Genomic DNA, 17228 nt, shown 5'->3' on the forward strand with positions numbered 1-17228 from the left:
GTTCCATTCCTGGCTTTCAAAACAAAGACTGATATGACCTGGAGCTTACCACTCCAAACATTTTATCTTTCTAGAACAACCTAATACAGTGATCATGGCCATTTTCTCAGTGTACCTTCACAGGATGGTCTGAGGTGATCCCACTCGCCAGTCTCCAAACATGTGATTTTGCTCACTCCTACCAGCTGGTGCCCTTCTTCACAGGAAAATGTGACTTCAGCACCCACGGTGTAAATCTCGCCAGAAGAGTGGCCATTTTCTGGATTTTCTGGAGCTTTACATTTTACAGGTTCTTAAAGGAAAGTTTTTATGGAATAATAAGTGGTGCTCATACAACCATACAAAGACTCAAAGCAAAAGAAGTCTACAGCAGTTAAAGCAACTCTAAAGATGGGACAAAGGCTTTTGAAGGGAGAGGCACAAAAGACAGGGACTTGTTGGACATTAGCCAGATAATACATTTATTAGGTACTAACACATTAATACTTTAAAAAGAGTTAGTTTTATTGTTTTCAAATCGTTTTATTATTCTAACTTAATGTGTACACATCCACATGTTGGTATGCACACCTGAGCGCTGGTGACCATGAAAACCAGGGGTGTCCAATCCCCTTGGAGTTGTATTTACAGGTAGTTGTGAGCAGCCCAGTGTGGCTGCTGGGAATCAAACTCAGGTCCTCTGCAAGACCAGTATGTGCTCTTAACTCAGCCATTTATCTATCTAGCCCAAGATATGTGTGTTTGTTTGTATGTATGTGCATGCATGCATGCGTGCATGGTGCCTGCCTGTCTGTCTGTCTGTCTGTCTGTCTGCCTGCCTGCCTGCCTGTCTGTCTGTCTGTGCCTGTATGCAGGTGCCCATGGGAGCTAGAAGAGGGACCTGGGTATACAGGCATTTGTGAGCTGCCCATGGTGGGTCTTGTGATAAAGCAGTGCATATTGTTACCTAACTGCTGACCATTCTCATTAGCTTCTAAATAATATTTTGAAATCGAAATAAGTACTAAAATATGGAAATTTTATGTGGCCCTGAAGACGGTTATCCAATGGTGAAGTAGAGATGCTCTGAGCAGATGTGTCAGAAGGCCTCCCTTCCATACCTCTCCTCAACCTTAGACACAGTTACACACAGCAACCAACTTGGTCTCAAGCTAATGTAACAATTACACAATCCTGATTGCTGCCAAGCCTGTTGACCTGAGTTCCATTCCTGTGACCCACATGGTAGAAGGAGAGACTCTTGCAAATTGTCCTCTGACCTCTCTCTAACAAGTAACACAGAAAGGGGGAAAAGGCTGTGTTGATTTAATCTCATTCAAGGTCATCTGGGCTATGAGTATCCGGTATTTTGTTTAATTATTTACCTAATACTGTGAGATACCCAACACAGAGCATGCTCAGCAATTGCTCTATGTTTAGCTATATCCTCAGCCCTTCAAGGATTTTAAAGGAACAAAAAGTAAATGTAATTATAAGACTGGATTTTGGAAAAATAGCCATAAGTGAGCAGAAAAAATGATATCCAATTGCTTATCCAATTACTTTCAGTAACAGATATTATCTGACATTAAACACAGGGAAAAGTTACTTAAGGTAAATGTGTGAGGTAAACTATAAAACAGAAATTAAAGTTATATCCTCAGACTCTTTTGAGATGTGAGACTATAATAATGAAGTCTTTGTTTCCTATCAGGCATAAGACACCTCTTGAAACTGTTTCCTGTTCCTGTGTTAACTCACTTTCTGGACATAGTCTACATTTTCAGAATTATTTTCCCTCTCTTTGAGTGGGGAATTTTTTATATATTTTTTACAATGCTCTTATGTTTTATCCATTTAAAACTCATCTTTTTAAAGAGAGGAAATGCATCTAAATATGATGTTGCCCCGGGACACTTCTGCATCTGGCCCTCATACAGTACAGCGATAGCACTTCCATCTTTTCCGCTGGAGAGTAATATGCTAGAGATGGAGACGTCCAGCATTCTCTATAACCAAGGAGATCTTTATGGCTAACCTAGTTTAAGTTTCTGTTTCTATTGAGTGACTCTTCCCGCACTCTGCTGTCCTGGCTGTTACTGTTTCCTGTATCTTGATATTGTCACTGTTTCTCTTCTTCTCTCTCCCTCCCACCCCTAAAACAGAATCCCCACATCACCTGTCTGTTTCAAATGGTATCACTTTACTTTGGGGGCTCCACAGCCTGGTGTTTTGACCCCCCTTTAAAAAAATTCTCTTTACTTTCTTTCTCACAGTGTTCTGGCAGTTTCACTCATAACAGATTTAGGAAACATTAGTGAGTTGAAGGTCAGCCAGCAATGTCAAAGCTAGCACAGAGCAGGGTGATGTGATGGGGCAAGATGTCAATCTCCTTCAGAGATGTAGTTGTGGGTGACTGAGGCAGAGGAAAGAGATTGGTGGGAAAGCCTTGACAAGCGTCTTTTTTGCTCTGCTTGAGGCTAAATGATATTTCTAAATCTACCGTTATTCTTGCAGCTTCCTTAAACATCTGACAATACAGTTTGCTCAGTTTTGTGCTCCGGAGGGTGGGAAGCCAGAGGAGATTCAGTGCTGATTAAGAATATCTCTAATTGTTACTATGTGTCCTTCATAAGAATGTTACCTTCCTCACCTAACCATTTGCTCTTTGGACAACACACTCCTATCTTACTTTTAAAATAATGTATCCTTAAAAGACATGCTTGGATTAAGCAACTGAGAGAAGACCTTCAGTACCTGCACAGTTTTTCCCATCTCCCGTGTATGGTGGGTTACAGGAGCATATGTAGGATCCGTTGGTGTTCAGGCAGGAGGCGTGCTCATTACAGTCTGAGCCGACTGCACACTCATCAACATCTGAAACGGAGACAGCTCACACATAGTCCAGCTAATTCATTTTTCTTTGGGTGTCAAATGTTTACTTTGCTTTTAGGTCCCTACATATTACTTAACACATAGAACTATATGTAGATTTTATGAAGTTCAAGTGCAACCATGGTGATTACTCTACAGATGAACAATAAAATCTAAGACTGCCTTAACTGATAGGTAGAAAAACAAAGATGGAGCGACCATTTTAATATTGAACTTGACTAAAATTGAGGAGCATTTTTGACTCCCCTGGGAAGAGACTTCTGCTTTACCATTACCCCTTGCCCAGCACTTACTGAGGAGAGGTGGACTTAGCAAAATGATGTCAAGAGAGCCTTAACATTTGTGGTAAATGTTCCCCAAAGAACATGAATGTGACTTCACACAACAATTGCCAACGTTTCTCTCACCAAGACAGGATGGTGAAATGCCGTTCCAGCTCCCATTGTCTGTACAGAACATTCTGGAATCACCCAATAGGTAGTAGCCATTGGTGCACTGATAGGTCACCGTGCTGCCAGCATGGAAGTCCTCGGCTGAATAGAAGCCATTCTCCAAGGTGGGAGGCAGCCCACAGCGAATGCCTGGAACAGGGCAGCAAGGACACAACTGCAGTTGGAACAAAGTGCTCAAAAAGTGTCTTGCTTTCATGGACCTAGTTCCATAGTAGATACCTTAGGTAGCTGTCCTTTTCCTACTGTACACAAACATTAGTAACCAGAGTGTTCTACGCTGCTTGCCACACATGTGCTCTCAGCATGTGGCACATTGTCTGGTCCATAGTAGGTATGTCATTCATTCATTCATTCATTCATTCATTCATTCAAAAATATCTATGGGACTGTTACTACCCATTGAGCACTGTTCTAGGTGCTTAGAGCAGTGAACTGACTAGATGGGCCTTCTGCTTTGTGGTGCTTCCTGTCCAGTGAGGTGGACAGACAAGAAGATAAACGGATGCTGGGTCAGGTGATAGCTGCTATTGTCTATTTATGGCAGTAGTCTTGCCTCTACAAATCTCACTTCATGCCCCTGCCCCTGCTGCTTGCTTAGGGGTTTTCTGGCCTTCATCATTATTATTCATTATAAATAAGTATTATTAGATGCACCTTTCCCCCGTCTCTCCCTTCAGAATGTAAAGATGAGAACAGGGCCAGCATCTTTAGACCATGAATCAACGGGCAGCTAAAGCTTGTTGAGTTAATAAATGAGTGGGGACATCCAGTTCAAGACACCTGCCCTTCTTTCCTCATCCAGCAATGGTGCACCTCAGGGTGGCTCTCCACCTACAGGGTCCTTATTTCACTTGTATCAAGTTCCTTGCCAACACCTCAGATGCATGTGTTAGGAGTCTTTGCATCCTCATCACCCACCTCCCGAATGGTGCCTGGCTCAGTCTCTCAGTGCCGGGCACAGACTGGATGTCTGCTGTGTTTATGGCAGTGTATGACTAGCATCCCCCAAGTTCTCATATGGTTCCCATAGCTTTCCAGAGCCACCAAGCGGGTTGCACAAAGGATGCTCACGTTCACAGTGAGGGAGTGGCTGCGTCCACTGCCCTTGGTTCAGACAATACTGCACAGGATTTCCGACCATCTGGAAGCCCGGATCACAGAACAGACTGACTTTGGAGCCTGGCTTTCGATCTCCTGATACAGGTCTCAGGTGAGGCACGGATCCCTCTAAAGACGGGCAATCTGAGGACCAAGAGCACAGGCACAGCACTGGTCAGCCACACAGCAGCAGGGCCCTGGAGTCAAGGGGCTCGAACTCTTTTGTACCAGCTGGGAACCAGCTTTATTGAATTAAAACAAGTTACCACATACCCCAGTCATTGACAAACAAAATCATAAGGGGGAAAATGTCTTATTTGAGTCATCAAGCAATTTTTCTGTTTTCAAAAGAAGTCTCTTTGGTATTTTAAAAAGGGTTTTTTTTTTTCAAGACAGGGTTTCTTCCAGTAGCCCTCACTGTCCTGGACTCATTCTGCAGACCAGGCTGGCCTTGAACTTAGAGCTCAACCTGCCTCTGCCTCCCAAGTGCTAGGACTAAAGGCGTGCACCACCACCACCCTGTGGGTATTTTAAAGGAATGAATGGCAGTTGGGGGTAGTAGGGTACCATTCTTGTAACTTATTTAAAACCATGAATTCCACAACACTTTAAAAATTTCATCTAAATGTATTGACTTTAGGAAGTACTTTCTATTATCCAGACTGAATGTTCAGTGTGTGGATGGGAATAGTTATTGGTTTTTTATCTGTTCCACAAAATTAACTTCATTTCAAAAAGGAGTAAAAACAGAGACTGAAGAGGCGGCCTGGTGGTTATCTTGAAGAGAACCTAGGGTCAGTTCCCAGGACCCACACTGAAGATCACAACGACCCTTAACTCCAGTTCCTTATGATCTGCCCTTCATGGGCACCAGGTACTTAGATGTGGTACACAGACATACATGCAGGCAAAACATATATATAAAAATAAAATCTAAAAATCTAGAAAAAAATAAGAAAAGAACAAACCCAGAACCTCCTACCCATCTTTTTAATTTAAATTATCTTTATCCAAATATCCTACCCAACTATTTGGTACCTGTTATACAGAAAGAATTTCAATATTGAAAACACCCTTGGATGGTCATGAGGTAGGTGTGATTGTGAAGCCCGTTTAAGGGGGAGGATTGACATGTGCCATGTGAGGGCCACAAGAGAATACTGAATCGTGCACTTTTGACAGAACATTCCAGAAGAATCAAGATATGGCAAAGGTGTAAGAGAGAAATCCTCACCAGAACAAAATATGCTGCTGGAATCAACCTTCACCTTCCCCGTGATTCCTGACAGGAAATCAGGCCATGCTAACACATTTCCCCGACTGAGTTCCTCTGGGCAGGAGCTGGCCAGCGACTTCACCTGCGAGTGTAAAGCATGCTTTTTGATAAACCTTCTGCTAAGATGGGGTATACACATCACACTTAGCCTTCTGGGTCAGCCACAGATTTTCGTGGCAGAGGTGAAGAGAAGCATATTTTTATATGGTTTAGTCGCAAAGGCAACAGGGAAATTTCTTCCTTTTTCCAACCTTCATCATTAAGTCTCCCTAATATTTCTCTCACTTAAAAGAGTCACAGTTGCCTGAAATGTTGAAATTCTTTGCATAGAGTTTCTTGTCTAGATGTTAAGGTTTGTTATGGTATATTTCCCCCAAAAAAGATATTACTTAAGCTGTGTGTGTGTGTGTGTGTGTGTGTGCACTACCTGTATGAAGGTGTTCCGAGTGTCCAGAAGAGTACATCATATCCTCTGGAGTTGGAGTTACAGGCAGTTGTGAGCTACCTATTATGGATTCTAGGAATGGAACTTGGGTCCTTTGTAACAGCAGCAAGTGTTCTAAACCACTGAGCCATCTCTCCAGGCAAGTCTATCAGTATGATTCTGAGAGTGAATATTTATCAAGCCATCACCACGGGGCAAACAATCCTACAGATGTGTAGTGGCCTTTTGTCACTCCTGCCAGAACTCTGTTGTGTAGATGTCTTCCTCTCTTCTTTATAATTAAGAGAAATGAAGTTTAAAGAGATGATGCAACGTGATTAACAACATCCCAGGAAGACTGTGGTTAAATTGGGGTTGGATCTCAGTCTGTTGGGCTTGAGCCTGGCTCGAAAGACAAGTCTATCTGCTCATGTCTGTGGATGTTCTCACGCCCATTTTGAGTCTACTCAGGAAAATTTGAAGTTTGACTCCTATGATTCTTTTCACCTTAGAAATTATATTTTTATAAAATACTCATTCCCATTTATGTCACGACATCATTGAGAAACTAAAGGGGTCATCAGTGGAAATCTCCGAGGATAACGCCCGACTAACAGACCACCTTCCAATACCGGTGATAAATCCTAACTACGAGTTTACAAGAAGACACGTCATCATTAGGCTGTTCACGGTTTTACTGGGTTTGTACCTTTGCATCTCATTACTGTCATACACTGAAAATGGAATTGACCTGCTGTGGAGACAGGACATAGTCCCAGAGGTTGAGCTGGCTTATGGAGCCCACAAAAGACTCAGCCGGGTTGAATCCCTCTCCTTTTTTGTCTTGCTCTTGCCCAAGCACTAATGCACCGCCACCTAGAGAGAAAGAGAGGGGGGATGAGAATGAAGCAGCGGAAAGCTACACCAAAGGTTCCTTATCCCTGAAATTCTAGCTTAATAAAAGTGCAGCTAATACGAAAGTGTCATTGAAAACTGAACTAGGTAACTTTATTGCATGGCTTAACGACAAGGACAGAGTGAATTAAGTTTATTCAGATTGCCAAAGGCAGATGGAGGGTGAGCCCACCAGGCTCCAGTGCAAAGTCCCCATGGCTCCCTGCCTCTGGGCTTCTGAGTTTCTTTCACCATGGATGCCCTTCTCCTCTCTCTTGACCAGTCAACTCTGCTGCAGCCTTCAAGGCAGACTTGCTGAATGCAGCAGGCATTTACGCAGCTCCTAATGAAGTGCTGCCTACACTATCACTGTGGGAACTGTTCCAGCAGAGCAGAGAGCTCTTCTGAGTAGGGTGGGGTCGTGATTCTAAGAGAAGAAATGCACAGAAAATACATTCCTATATAGGATGGTAAGTACAAAACTAGAAGTACGCAGAAGAGTATCCACAGGAGAAAGAGAGGGAGTGGGAGAGTGGAGATGGATGGAGGGATGATGAAGACATGCTTAACTAAGAGTTAGTTTTATGCAGATAAAAGACAGTTTCTGGGCAGAGAATTACGATGCAAGAAGGAACACAACTCCATAGTGTGTGGGACTGAGGTTACGAGTGACTCTCCACCGCCATTGGTCTCTCCAGTGGTCTGTGTGCTAGAGTTTATAATAGGCCATGCCCACTACATCTGTGTGCATTCTCTATAAGTAGGACAGGCAATGAGAGAACGTAAAGAGCACAGTTGTGAGTGAGGATTCGGATGTAAGCAGAGCAGTCTGACTTTGGGAGTCTCTCTCCTTCCTTCCATCCAAAAAGGGTAATTAGGCAGAAATAGCACTACAGGGAAGTTGTGAGTTCTATGGTGGCTTTCTGTTCAAATGTATTTCACAAGGCATACATTGTTAGAATGAGATTCTTTAAAAGTTTAATTTGGTTTACTTTGAGACAGTGTCTCACACATCCCAGGTTGGTTTCAAACTTACTATTTAGCCAAAGGTTGCCTTGAACTTCTGGTCCTCCTACCCCTGCTTCCCAAGAGCTACTATTACAGGGATTTCCCACCATGTCCTGGCTCAGAACAAAATATTTTAAATGTATTGAGAGTGGTTTCACCAAAGCCTTGCCAAATATTCTCCTGATCTTATAAAAGTAGTCACACAATTAAAAGATCAGTACCAGGAATTGAACCTAGGACCTCTCATGTGATAGGCAAATGCTCACCACTAAGCTGTGTCCAACCACATGGTTTTCAAAAGCTGCTTCTTCATCAGCCTCCAGATAATATCACCATAAACAACTTCTCCACTATTTCTAGTTGATAACTTCTGGTTTAATCTCCCTAATTTGTACCCATACACATTGTCTTCGATGCCTGGATTCATGAAACCCTGAGAATTTCCTATTCTCCTCTCCCCTCACAACACCACTTGTCCCTGTTTCTATAGCTAGCTGCCCATTGAGGTTGTCATGTCTGCTCAGTACCCAGGCTGCTCTCCTAACTGTGTTGGTTCTTAACAACATGTGGGGGTTCATGTCACCGCACGTGTGCATGAGTCATTTCTCTGTCACATCAGTACTGCTGAAGGAATAGTGGTTGTCTCCTGTTTGTCACTTGACACACGCCTTTCCCTCTCAGTAGAGATGAACCAAGGGCTCCAGATTCTCCTGATATTAATCCTCTACCTTTGCTGGGGACCGTTGTCCTCTCTGGTTAGAAACATTTTTTGTTGTTCAGTTTTTTTTCCCTACCACATTCTTTTGCTCCATTCTGACCATGCCTGGGATCACTTTCCCATCTTAAGGACATTAGTGACATTCCATTGACTTTAGGATGAAAACCTCAATTGTTAACCTGTCCTAACAAGACTTTCTATGACTGGCTGTGACCTCTTTCTACAGCCTTGCGCAGTGCATAGCACATTTATTTTTCCATCTGCATTCCAGGTATTTCCATTGATCTTTATTTAGTTCTTTCAACATCTGATCCCATTCGCTGGTTAATGCTCGGCTAGCCTTAGAACTCAGAAAAGACATATCCTTAGCTTTCACCAACATTTACCCTACACAGCTCTTTGGCTGTGAGCTGTCATGAACTGTGTCCCATTCCTCCACAGTGATTACCTCAGCTTGAAATTGCATCTAATGATGGACCTAAGTATATCACTCCTGCACCAAACTGACACCTTCTGGAGGTCAGAGATCATATGAACTTTGATCAATGGGTGCCCAACTTATTTAGGGGTGGATTCTCGGTATATATTCTCTATAATCACAAGTGAGTGAATTTTGGTGTCATTTCTATATTTACATTTTAGTATTACAAAGTAAAACATAAAGACAGTTTCTAAAATGTAAATTTAATACGTTTTGAGGCTCTGAAAAGCTAATCTCATCACATTTTCATGAGTATTTAACTTCTACTATAGAATTATATTGACCTACCTTGGTTCAATATTACTTGCTTCTAGAAGATACTAGTTCATTTTTAATATTTTAAGATATTTTTGTTGAATTTTATTTTACCCAGACACTATTTTTGTACATTGGAAACATGAAGAAAGTGAAGAATAATGACATTCACATAGCTCTTCCATTACTAAACCTCCCTGGATATTTAGAGTGACTTCAGAGGCAAGATTGAATTCCATTTGACAAAGGACACAAAAGCTGGAAAATGGACCCAGTGGCTCAGCTGATATATTTTGTCCCAAAACAAAACTGAAAGCCTCCTAAAAGGTAACAATCAATCAGTCAAGCAAGCAAGCAAGCAAGCAAGCAAGCAAGCAAGCACAGGATTCCAGTAGCTAATGGCTTGCTTAGAATACAGCTTGGCAAATGCTCCTAGCCCAGCTTGCTTCTTGGTCAAACCAAGATCCACAAAGGCTTCTCTTTTACAGTCATGCAGCTCGGCCAGGGAAAAGAATTTGGTATCTTACAGTCTAGATAACTGATAGATAATAAGGGAAAGACATCATTGTGGGTCTTTGTCTGGAAGTAGTGACAACTACGTTGACCAATGCTGTGTCCATGTAAGCATACCTCCAGAGTCTCATACACATGTACTCATTTTGCAAAACATACCAGGTATGGCTTTGCCAATGGAGAGGCCGGTACCACTGTCAGATAATTCCCCGTCTATATAGACCCTCCAGACTCCACCAGTACTTGTCCATGTGATTGCAATATGATGCCAAATGCCATCATTTACAGAGGGGCAGTTGGTGATCTTTTCCTTTCCATTCACATAAAGAACCCAGCTGTGGAGAGAAAGATTCCAGGGAATACAGTCAATGGTCACAATATATCACAATATATGATTTGTTCTCTGGGGCACATTACTCTTTATCGTGTGAGTGTCTGTGTGTGTGTGTGTGTGTGTGTGTGTAAAGTACTCATGTAATCCATTAGTCATTTTCCCCATCCATCTGATAATATTTTAGAAGCAGATCAAGGTTACTAATTATACTAAATTCTAGGTCAATGTAAACACTAATGAGCAAGCAAAAGTCTTGGAACGAGCCAGGATAATTGAGACAATTTACCATCCTTTGAAAAGCCAAGAACAAGCGAGAGTTGCTGAAATGTCTAAGTGATGCTCTTCCTCTAGAATATGTGTTTTCTAAGACCAGAAAGAAACTTCAGATGTCCATAGGAGCTAAGTCTGCTTCAGGGCTTATACGATTGACTGGGCATTTGTGTACCCTCAAAGTTTGTGTGGTCAAAGTCCTAGAAATTGGACAGTATAAGAAGAGAGGTCTTTGAGGGTGACTAGGTCAAGAGGACAGGGGCCTCTGAACAGGGATGACTATTGCAATTACAAAAGAAGTCAGCAGGAACATCTTGCTGTTCAGTCTTTGAGGACAGAAGAATACATCTGAATAGGATCTGTGTGGACCAGGTAGGCGCACTTCCTAGAGCCTGATTTTGCCACTGCTTTGATCTTGGACTTTTTATAGTAGCCAGAACAGAGTGATACAGTTGCCATTGGTCATATGGTAGCCAAAATACATAGTCAAAATAAAAAGAACCATAAGAAGTTTCCAGAAACCCTACCACTCATGGAAGTGGTATACAGACAGTGAACAGTTTAAAGTGCAAAGTGTCCAAAGGCAAACCGAGACAAAGAAATGACCATGGAGAATGGAGGAGGATAAAAGTCTTCTCAGACTTTAGCAACAAAATTCATGAGAGGAATGTTCTTGCAGCACCAGCTGTTTTCTTTCTAGATGTTTCCCCCTTTCCTCTAGCCAAGCAGGCAGCAGTTTATCTCTTTATGTACATTTTACCTCAAGTGTTTGCAAATGCCTTAAATTTCCGCCCTTCTGAAAGTTCGAGTTGACTAAGAAGAATTGTGTTTGATGAGATTTTTAACCAATAGTGAAACTGCCGGGCTTGAGAAGAAGAAAGATCCCAGTAGGTCTCTGGGACCTGCAACCTGCTTGTTAGGCCAGTGCTATGAGTAAACCTGAGAAGAAGAGCCCCATGGAACACCATACAGCCTAGTTAGGGTGGACTTGCAGTCTTGCCAAGGAATGCAAATGTAGAAAAGAGTTGGGGTCTTCAAAGGACCCCAGAGGCCAAGCTGGTGGACAGCACAGCAACAACTAAGGTGGACAGATGACTGGTGTTTGGGCCTGTCCAAGTCTGTGGCTCTTCAGCAAACTCTAGGTACAAATGGAATGACTTTATAGACAGTGCAGAGGGAAGGATACTGGAGTTAGATTTAATTTTTCTTGAGGGAACTAAGAATGCTCCTGGTACCCTGAAACTGTGTGCTGGTCCTCAATCCACCTGTCTTCCACAGACAAGTGTTGCTGATGACCCTTAATCTTTGGATGTTCTGCTGTATAAAGAAAGGGCATCAATCTCTTGAGAGTTAGACCTGACCTTCCCATGGTATGGCTCATAGGTGGCACATCATTTAGTCTTTCTGAAAATTTGTTTTGCTGCCTGTAGATGGGGCAGTATTCTTCAGGACATTGATAAAATCAAATAAAACAATACCCACCAAGCGATACCCAACTCACATGTGAACTGTTATCACCAACATCTGACTTTCCCATAGAGCTCATCCAGATGTTCCAGTTGACTGTTGTCATCCATGTCTTCATGTCCCTCATTCCCAACCCTAATGTCAGAAGGTGAGCCCTGAGTAGGATTCAGTTCTAACTTGGTATCAAGAGAAGCCCTCCTGCTGCATCCATTCTAACTCCTGCTTACCCATTGTAATCAGTCAGGAGGAAGGTGTTGTCTTTGTCGCCCTCAAGTGCATAAGAGATCGGTGTCCCATAGTTGATGACATCAGAGGATTTCATCCAGAATGCGCAGGTTATGGCATGGAGGGATGGAAGCACACCATCTAGGAGGACGTACCCATAGATGCCAGAAACTTCAAAATCCAGGTTAAAACCTGAAGACTGTTCTGCAACAAATAAGGAGAGCGTGCAGAATGTGGTGTTTATACACACTTTCAGTTGTCCAGGGAGAGCAGGGGGCAAGAGGCACCAATTCCAAAGATGCTTCAGCAAACATGAAGATTTGGGAAGTGATTTGAAAGTTAAACAGTGACTACTTATGGTATATATGTAAGCTGTGAAGGGGAGGAGATAAAAAGTGTTGGAGAGGTGGAAAGGTTGAGAGCTGATAAAGTGGGACATATTATGATGGGAAGGAGTGTGTGTGTGTGTGTGTGTGTGTGTGTGTGTGTGAGAGAGAGAGTGAGGGGGGGGGGAGAGGAAGAGAGAGGGAGGGAGAGAGGGAGGGAGGGGGAGAGAGAGGGAGGAAGAGAGAGGGAAGGAGAGAGAGGGAGGGAGGGGGAGAGAGGGGGGAGGTTTATTGCTGTAGAGGAGGGAAGAGACTAATCCAAGGGCAACATCTTTCCTTCCTTGGGATCTGTCTTTTCCTCGGCTGACGAACAATTCAGCTCTTCTATTCAGCTCTGCAAAGCCTACATTATCACTAAAAGACTTATATCTCCTGAGAAAGCAGACTAGCATTGTTCTATTGACTCTCTGACCTACCTGTTCATCAACCTTCACTGCTCAAGCCAAGTGACTTTTTAAAGTGTTTTTTTGTAGACAAATGGAAGAAATAGAGAGATGATCATTCACGGCTATAACGTCTTAGAGGAGGGTACTTTGGTTTGCTCATTTGTTTGAGTTCAGCTTCAGAATATGGTAAACATAGTTAACAACAGCTCAGTGAACAAAATTGCTAAGGGAGTACATTTTAGTATTCTCACCAAAATCATGTGAAGCATTGGGCTAACAGATACGTTAATTAAATTGCTTTAAATAGTCTACATTGTATTTATAAATCATAAATGTTCTTTATATTCCATAAATATATATAATCATTATGTTTCAACTTTCACTTGTGAAATACCATTAAAATTAACAAAATTAGGATTGGGGCGATGGCTTAGTGGGTAAAGTGCCAGCTTATGCAGGCATGAAGACATGATTTCCCAATACTTAGCACTGACATGAAAAGTTCGACATAGTGACATGTCTGTAATCCTAGGACGATACCTAGGACTTGCTGGTCTTCCAGACTAGACAGTGAGCTCTTGGTTCAAAGAGAGTTTCTTCCTCAAAAACAAATAAGTCAGAGAGCAGCTGACACTGACTTCTGACCCCTACTCTCACATGTATGTGCATGCGCATGCATGCACACACATGCACAAAGGCATGCATGCATGCATGCACTAACAAGGCCACAAAGGATCGGGAGAAAAGGAGGAGGAAGGAGAGGAATGATAGTTGATCATCTGGTGTGTGGCAGAGCCTGGATGCATCCAGCAATCCCCAAAAGGTTAAACAGGGAAATGTGGAACTCCTCTGTCAAGTTGTCTTCTCCATTTCTCTTTTAGATCTCTAAGCTCTGGATTCCTAGTGCATGCTGTTGGGGATAATGACAGCAGTACTTAGTTTATTGGTGGCTGTGAAGATGAAATAAGTATCAAGTGCTTAGCAGAGCCTCTGGAGTGTGGGAAGTACATGGCCTGGGTAAAACCCAGCACTGATCAACTACTATTCTAAATATTGCTAATAGTCATTCTGAATTCATACAGACATGTCTCACACCTGAGTTCATACACACCTGTCTCACACCTGAGTTCAGACACACCTGTTTCACACGTGAGTTCATACATACTTGTCTTACACCTACATTCATATACACCTATCTCACACCTGCATTTATAAACACCTGTCCCACACCTGTGTTCATACATACCCTTCCACACTTGAGTTCATACATACCTGTCTCACACCTGAGGCCTGAAAATCCTGGCTGACATTTACAACTGTATGAGTTTAGTTCATCCACGCAGGTGGCCTGGTTCCTGCATGGGTTGGACTGACACTCATTGATGTTCAGTTCACAGTGTGGCCCTGTGAAGCCTGCTGGACATTGACACCTGGAAGAAAATGAAATGCAGCAACAGGAGCCATTAGAGGGTTCATTAGAGAAACCATAACCATAACCCTAACTTACAACAACCTTGTTTCAGAAGACTTAGAGGGGAAGTGCTTAAATTATTTATTTTCCCCATTCATCTGATTGTGACAGAACCCCTTTAAGACACTATAAAGTACAAACAGAACAAAACAAAGCAAAAAGTAATTCTGGTCTAAGAGTTCCTATGGCTAGTTGGACAGTTCATGAATGCTCAGTTCCTTCCCCACAGAAATTCTCAGGAAAATGCGGACAGCTCAGATTCTATTCTAAAGCCTGTTTATTTATTAAGCCAAGGTTACAGCAATGGCATAGTGCTGGTGTCCTTCCTCTTTACTGATGAGTTAAAGTTTGCTACAGTTGTTAAGACATTTGTAGACAGCCTGCTGTCACTGAGTAGTGGGGAGGGATTCTCAAGCTCCTTCTTACTCACTGCATTAGGATCTGTGGTCACAACTTTTTGCACACCATGGCGAAAAAATGCATCCAATAATGACAGATGCTGACCATCCTGCTGTGAAATAGGAAATCTGAGAAGGGGGTTAGAACTACAATCCCACAGTGTCAAGGGCAGTTGAGAGCCTGTTCTCCAGAGTCCTGTGTATCTACTTCATATCGTTTACTCTAGAAAGTCACTGCACAACAGCTACACATCCTGTGCCCTGTGTTTACGACAGTGGTGTTCTTGTGGGGTGATGAGAAAGCAGTCTCTGGTGCACTCATGTAATAGATACTAAGCAGCCATTGTGCAAATGAACAAGCAAATGCATCTACTTAGCAATACTTGAAAACAATGGTGAGCGACAGATGATTGATGGAGTGTACCTAAAACCTAAAACCATGATGCATATTGTGATTTAGGTAGAAATGTATAAAATATGCCCTAAATGAGTTCTATATATTTATATAGAATATATATGTAGACATACAATATAAACCCTAAATGAGTTCTATATAGAAACATTTCAGGATATTGATTACTACTAGGAAAGTGTGTGTGTGTGTATGTGTGTTGTCTTTGCAAACTGGAGGGAATCCAACTCTATCTTTAGAGCTTTTTCTTTTAAAACAAAAAGTATGGATCATTATGGCAAATATTAAGGTTTGCTAATCATAGAGATGAATGCATGTCTTTATTATTCTCCTCAATTTTCTGCATGACTGGAGGTCACAATGTCAACATTAGAACATTCACCTAGAGCTTTTCTTTTGACATTGATCTGAACGTGACCGGGATGTGTGCACGCCACTGGAGGAGTTTAGAAGGAAATCTTAGAGTGCAGGGTTTATGGTAAATCTGTTTTGGCTAGCAGTCACTCAACTTTATCTGACACTATGACACTGTCATGCTTGGTCTATGATGCTCACTTTATCAACAATACTATATCCTGGGGACAGATTGTTTTCTCCTTTCCTCTGACTTTAGGTAAATTGCATATTCTTCTATTATTTTGAACCCTGGGATGAAGTCAGAACTGAAAATTTCTTATTGCTTATGGTGAGATGCTCTATGTTAGAAAATGTGAAGCTTCCGTAAGAAAATGAAGTTATACTGATAACACTTCACTTCCACACAAACAATACAGATTTCACTGGCCTAACTCCCTTCCATGTACATACTCATATGTATACAGCTTTGGCTGTTGGGAGGAAGGTGGTTATAGGCAGGGGCAAAGCTGGAAGGGGACTGTGACAAGTTGTAAGGGGTTAACTCTCATTTTTTTTCTTTTAACTTTGTGAGCTAATGGATCCAACAGCAGTGTTAGGACCACGGCAATCGAGAAGGTTCACCAACAAGAGCAGCCTATGTTTTGAACTGCAGGAATGCGGTCTCCCATGTCTCCCTGCGGGCTAGGGGATGCACAGGTGGCTCCAGAAGATGACTAGAGGGGCTGTTTTGTAAACTGCATTCTACTGACACCCTAAGTGCTCCCTCAGGAAGGCAGAGTCTGTCTCCCAAGAACTTGTATTTCACTCACAAAGGCCCAGCTTATATTATTGTACTTGTGCTCACATTAGATTTCTTTTGATGAAAGATTTCTATAGTAGATGTTATAGCATCACAGAATTCCAGTGTAGATGGGCTCTCAGGTAGTATGATCATATAGCCCATTTTTATTTTATTTAGTGCAAGAATTGTCAGCTAAAACGTAAGATGTTTGAAAATATTGTTTTTTTTTGTCTAGTGCTAATATATTAACTTCTGTCCCAAGGACTGTACTTCTTTCTTTTCGTTATTATTTTGAGCACATGTGTGTTCCTGTGTGTGTGCTCACTCATGCATACATGTGTGAGTCATGCATACATGTGTTCATGCATGTTCCTGTGTGCTCATTTATGCATGTGTTCATGTGTGTGTTCCCATGTGTGTGTTCCCATGTGTGTGTGCTTGTTCATGCATGTGTGTGTGCATATATGTATGCATGTGTGTTCCCATGTATGTGTGTGTACATGTATGCATTTATACATGCATGTGTATGTTCATGTGTGCATGTGCTGTTCATGCATGTGTATGTGCATGTATGTGTCTCCATATGCATGTGTGCATGGTGTTCCTGTGTGTATGCATATGATTGTGTTTGTGTGTATGTGTGTGACCAGAGGTTGTTATCCTGTGTATATCTCTATCATTCTCTACCTTATTTTTCAAGACAGGATCTCTTACTGAACTCAGAGTTCACCTACGTGGCTCATCTGAC

General features: G+C 42.2%; 1 protein-coding gene across 1 annotated transcript in view; it reads right to left on the reverse strand.

Moving 5' to 3' along the window:
• Svep1 (sushi, von Willebrand factor type A, EGF and pentraxin domain containing 1) overlaps positions 1 to 17228 on the reverse strand; it is a 167986-nt gene that overhangs the window by 44189 nt on the left and 106569 nt on the right. The window contains exons 25-33 of the mRNA XM_028779896.1: positions 14334 to 14491; positions 12292 to 12493; positions 10153 to 10328; positions 6876 to 7000; positions 5659 to 5782; positions 4398 to 4568; positions 3282 to 3455; positions 2737 to 2856; positions 116 to 292 (exon numbers count right to left, since the gene is read on the reverse strand). Of these exons, the coding sequence (XP_028635729.1) occupies positions 116 to 292; positions 2737 to 2856; positions 3282 to 3455; positions 4398 to 4568; positions 5659 to 5782; positions 6876 to 7000; positions 10153 to 10328; positions 12292 to 12493; positions 14334 to 14491 (1427 nt within the window). The remainder of the gene's footprint in view (positions 1 to 115; positions 293 to 2736; positions 2857 to 3281; positions 3456 to 4397; positions 4569 to 5658; positions 5783 to 6875; positions 7001 to 10152; positions 10329 to 12291; positions 12494 to 14333; positions 14492 to 17228) is intronic.

Source organism: Grammomys surdaster, unplaced genomic scaffold (genome assembly GCF_004785775.1).
Source record: "Grammomys surdaster isolate TR1022 unplaced genomic scaffold, NIH_TR_1.0 363, whole genome shotgun sequence".
NCBI classification, from domain to species: Eukaryota; Metazoa; Chordata; class Mammalia; order Rodentia; family Muridae; genus Grammomys; species Grammomys surdaster.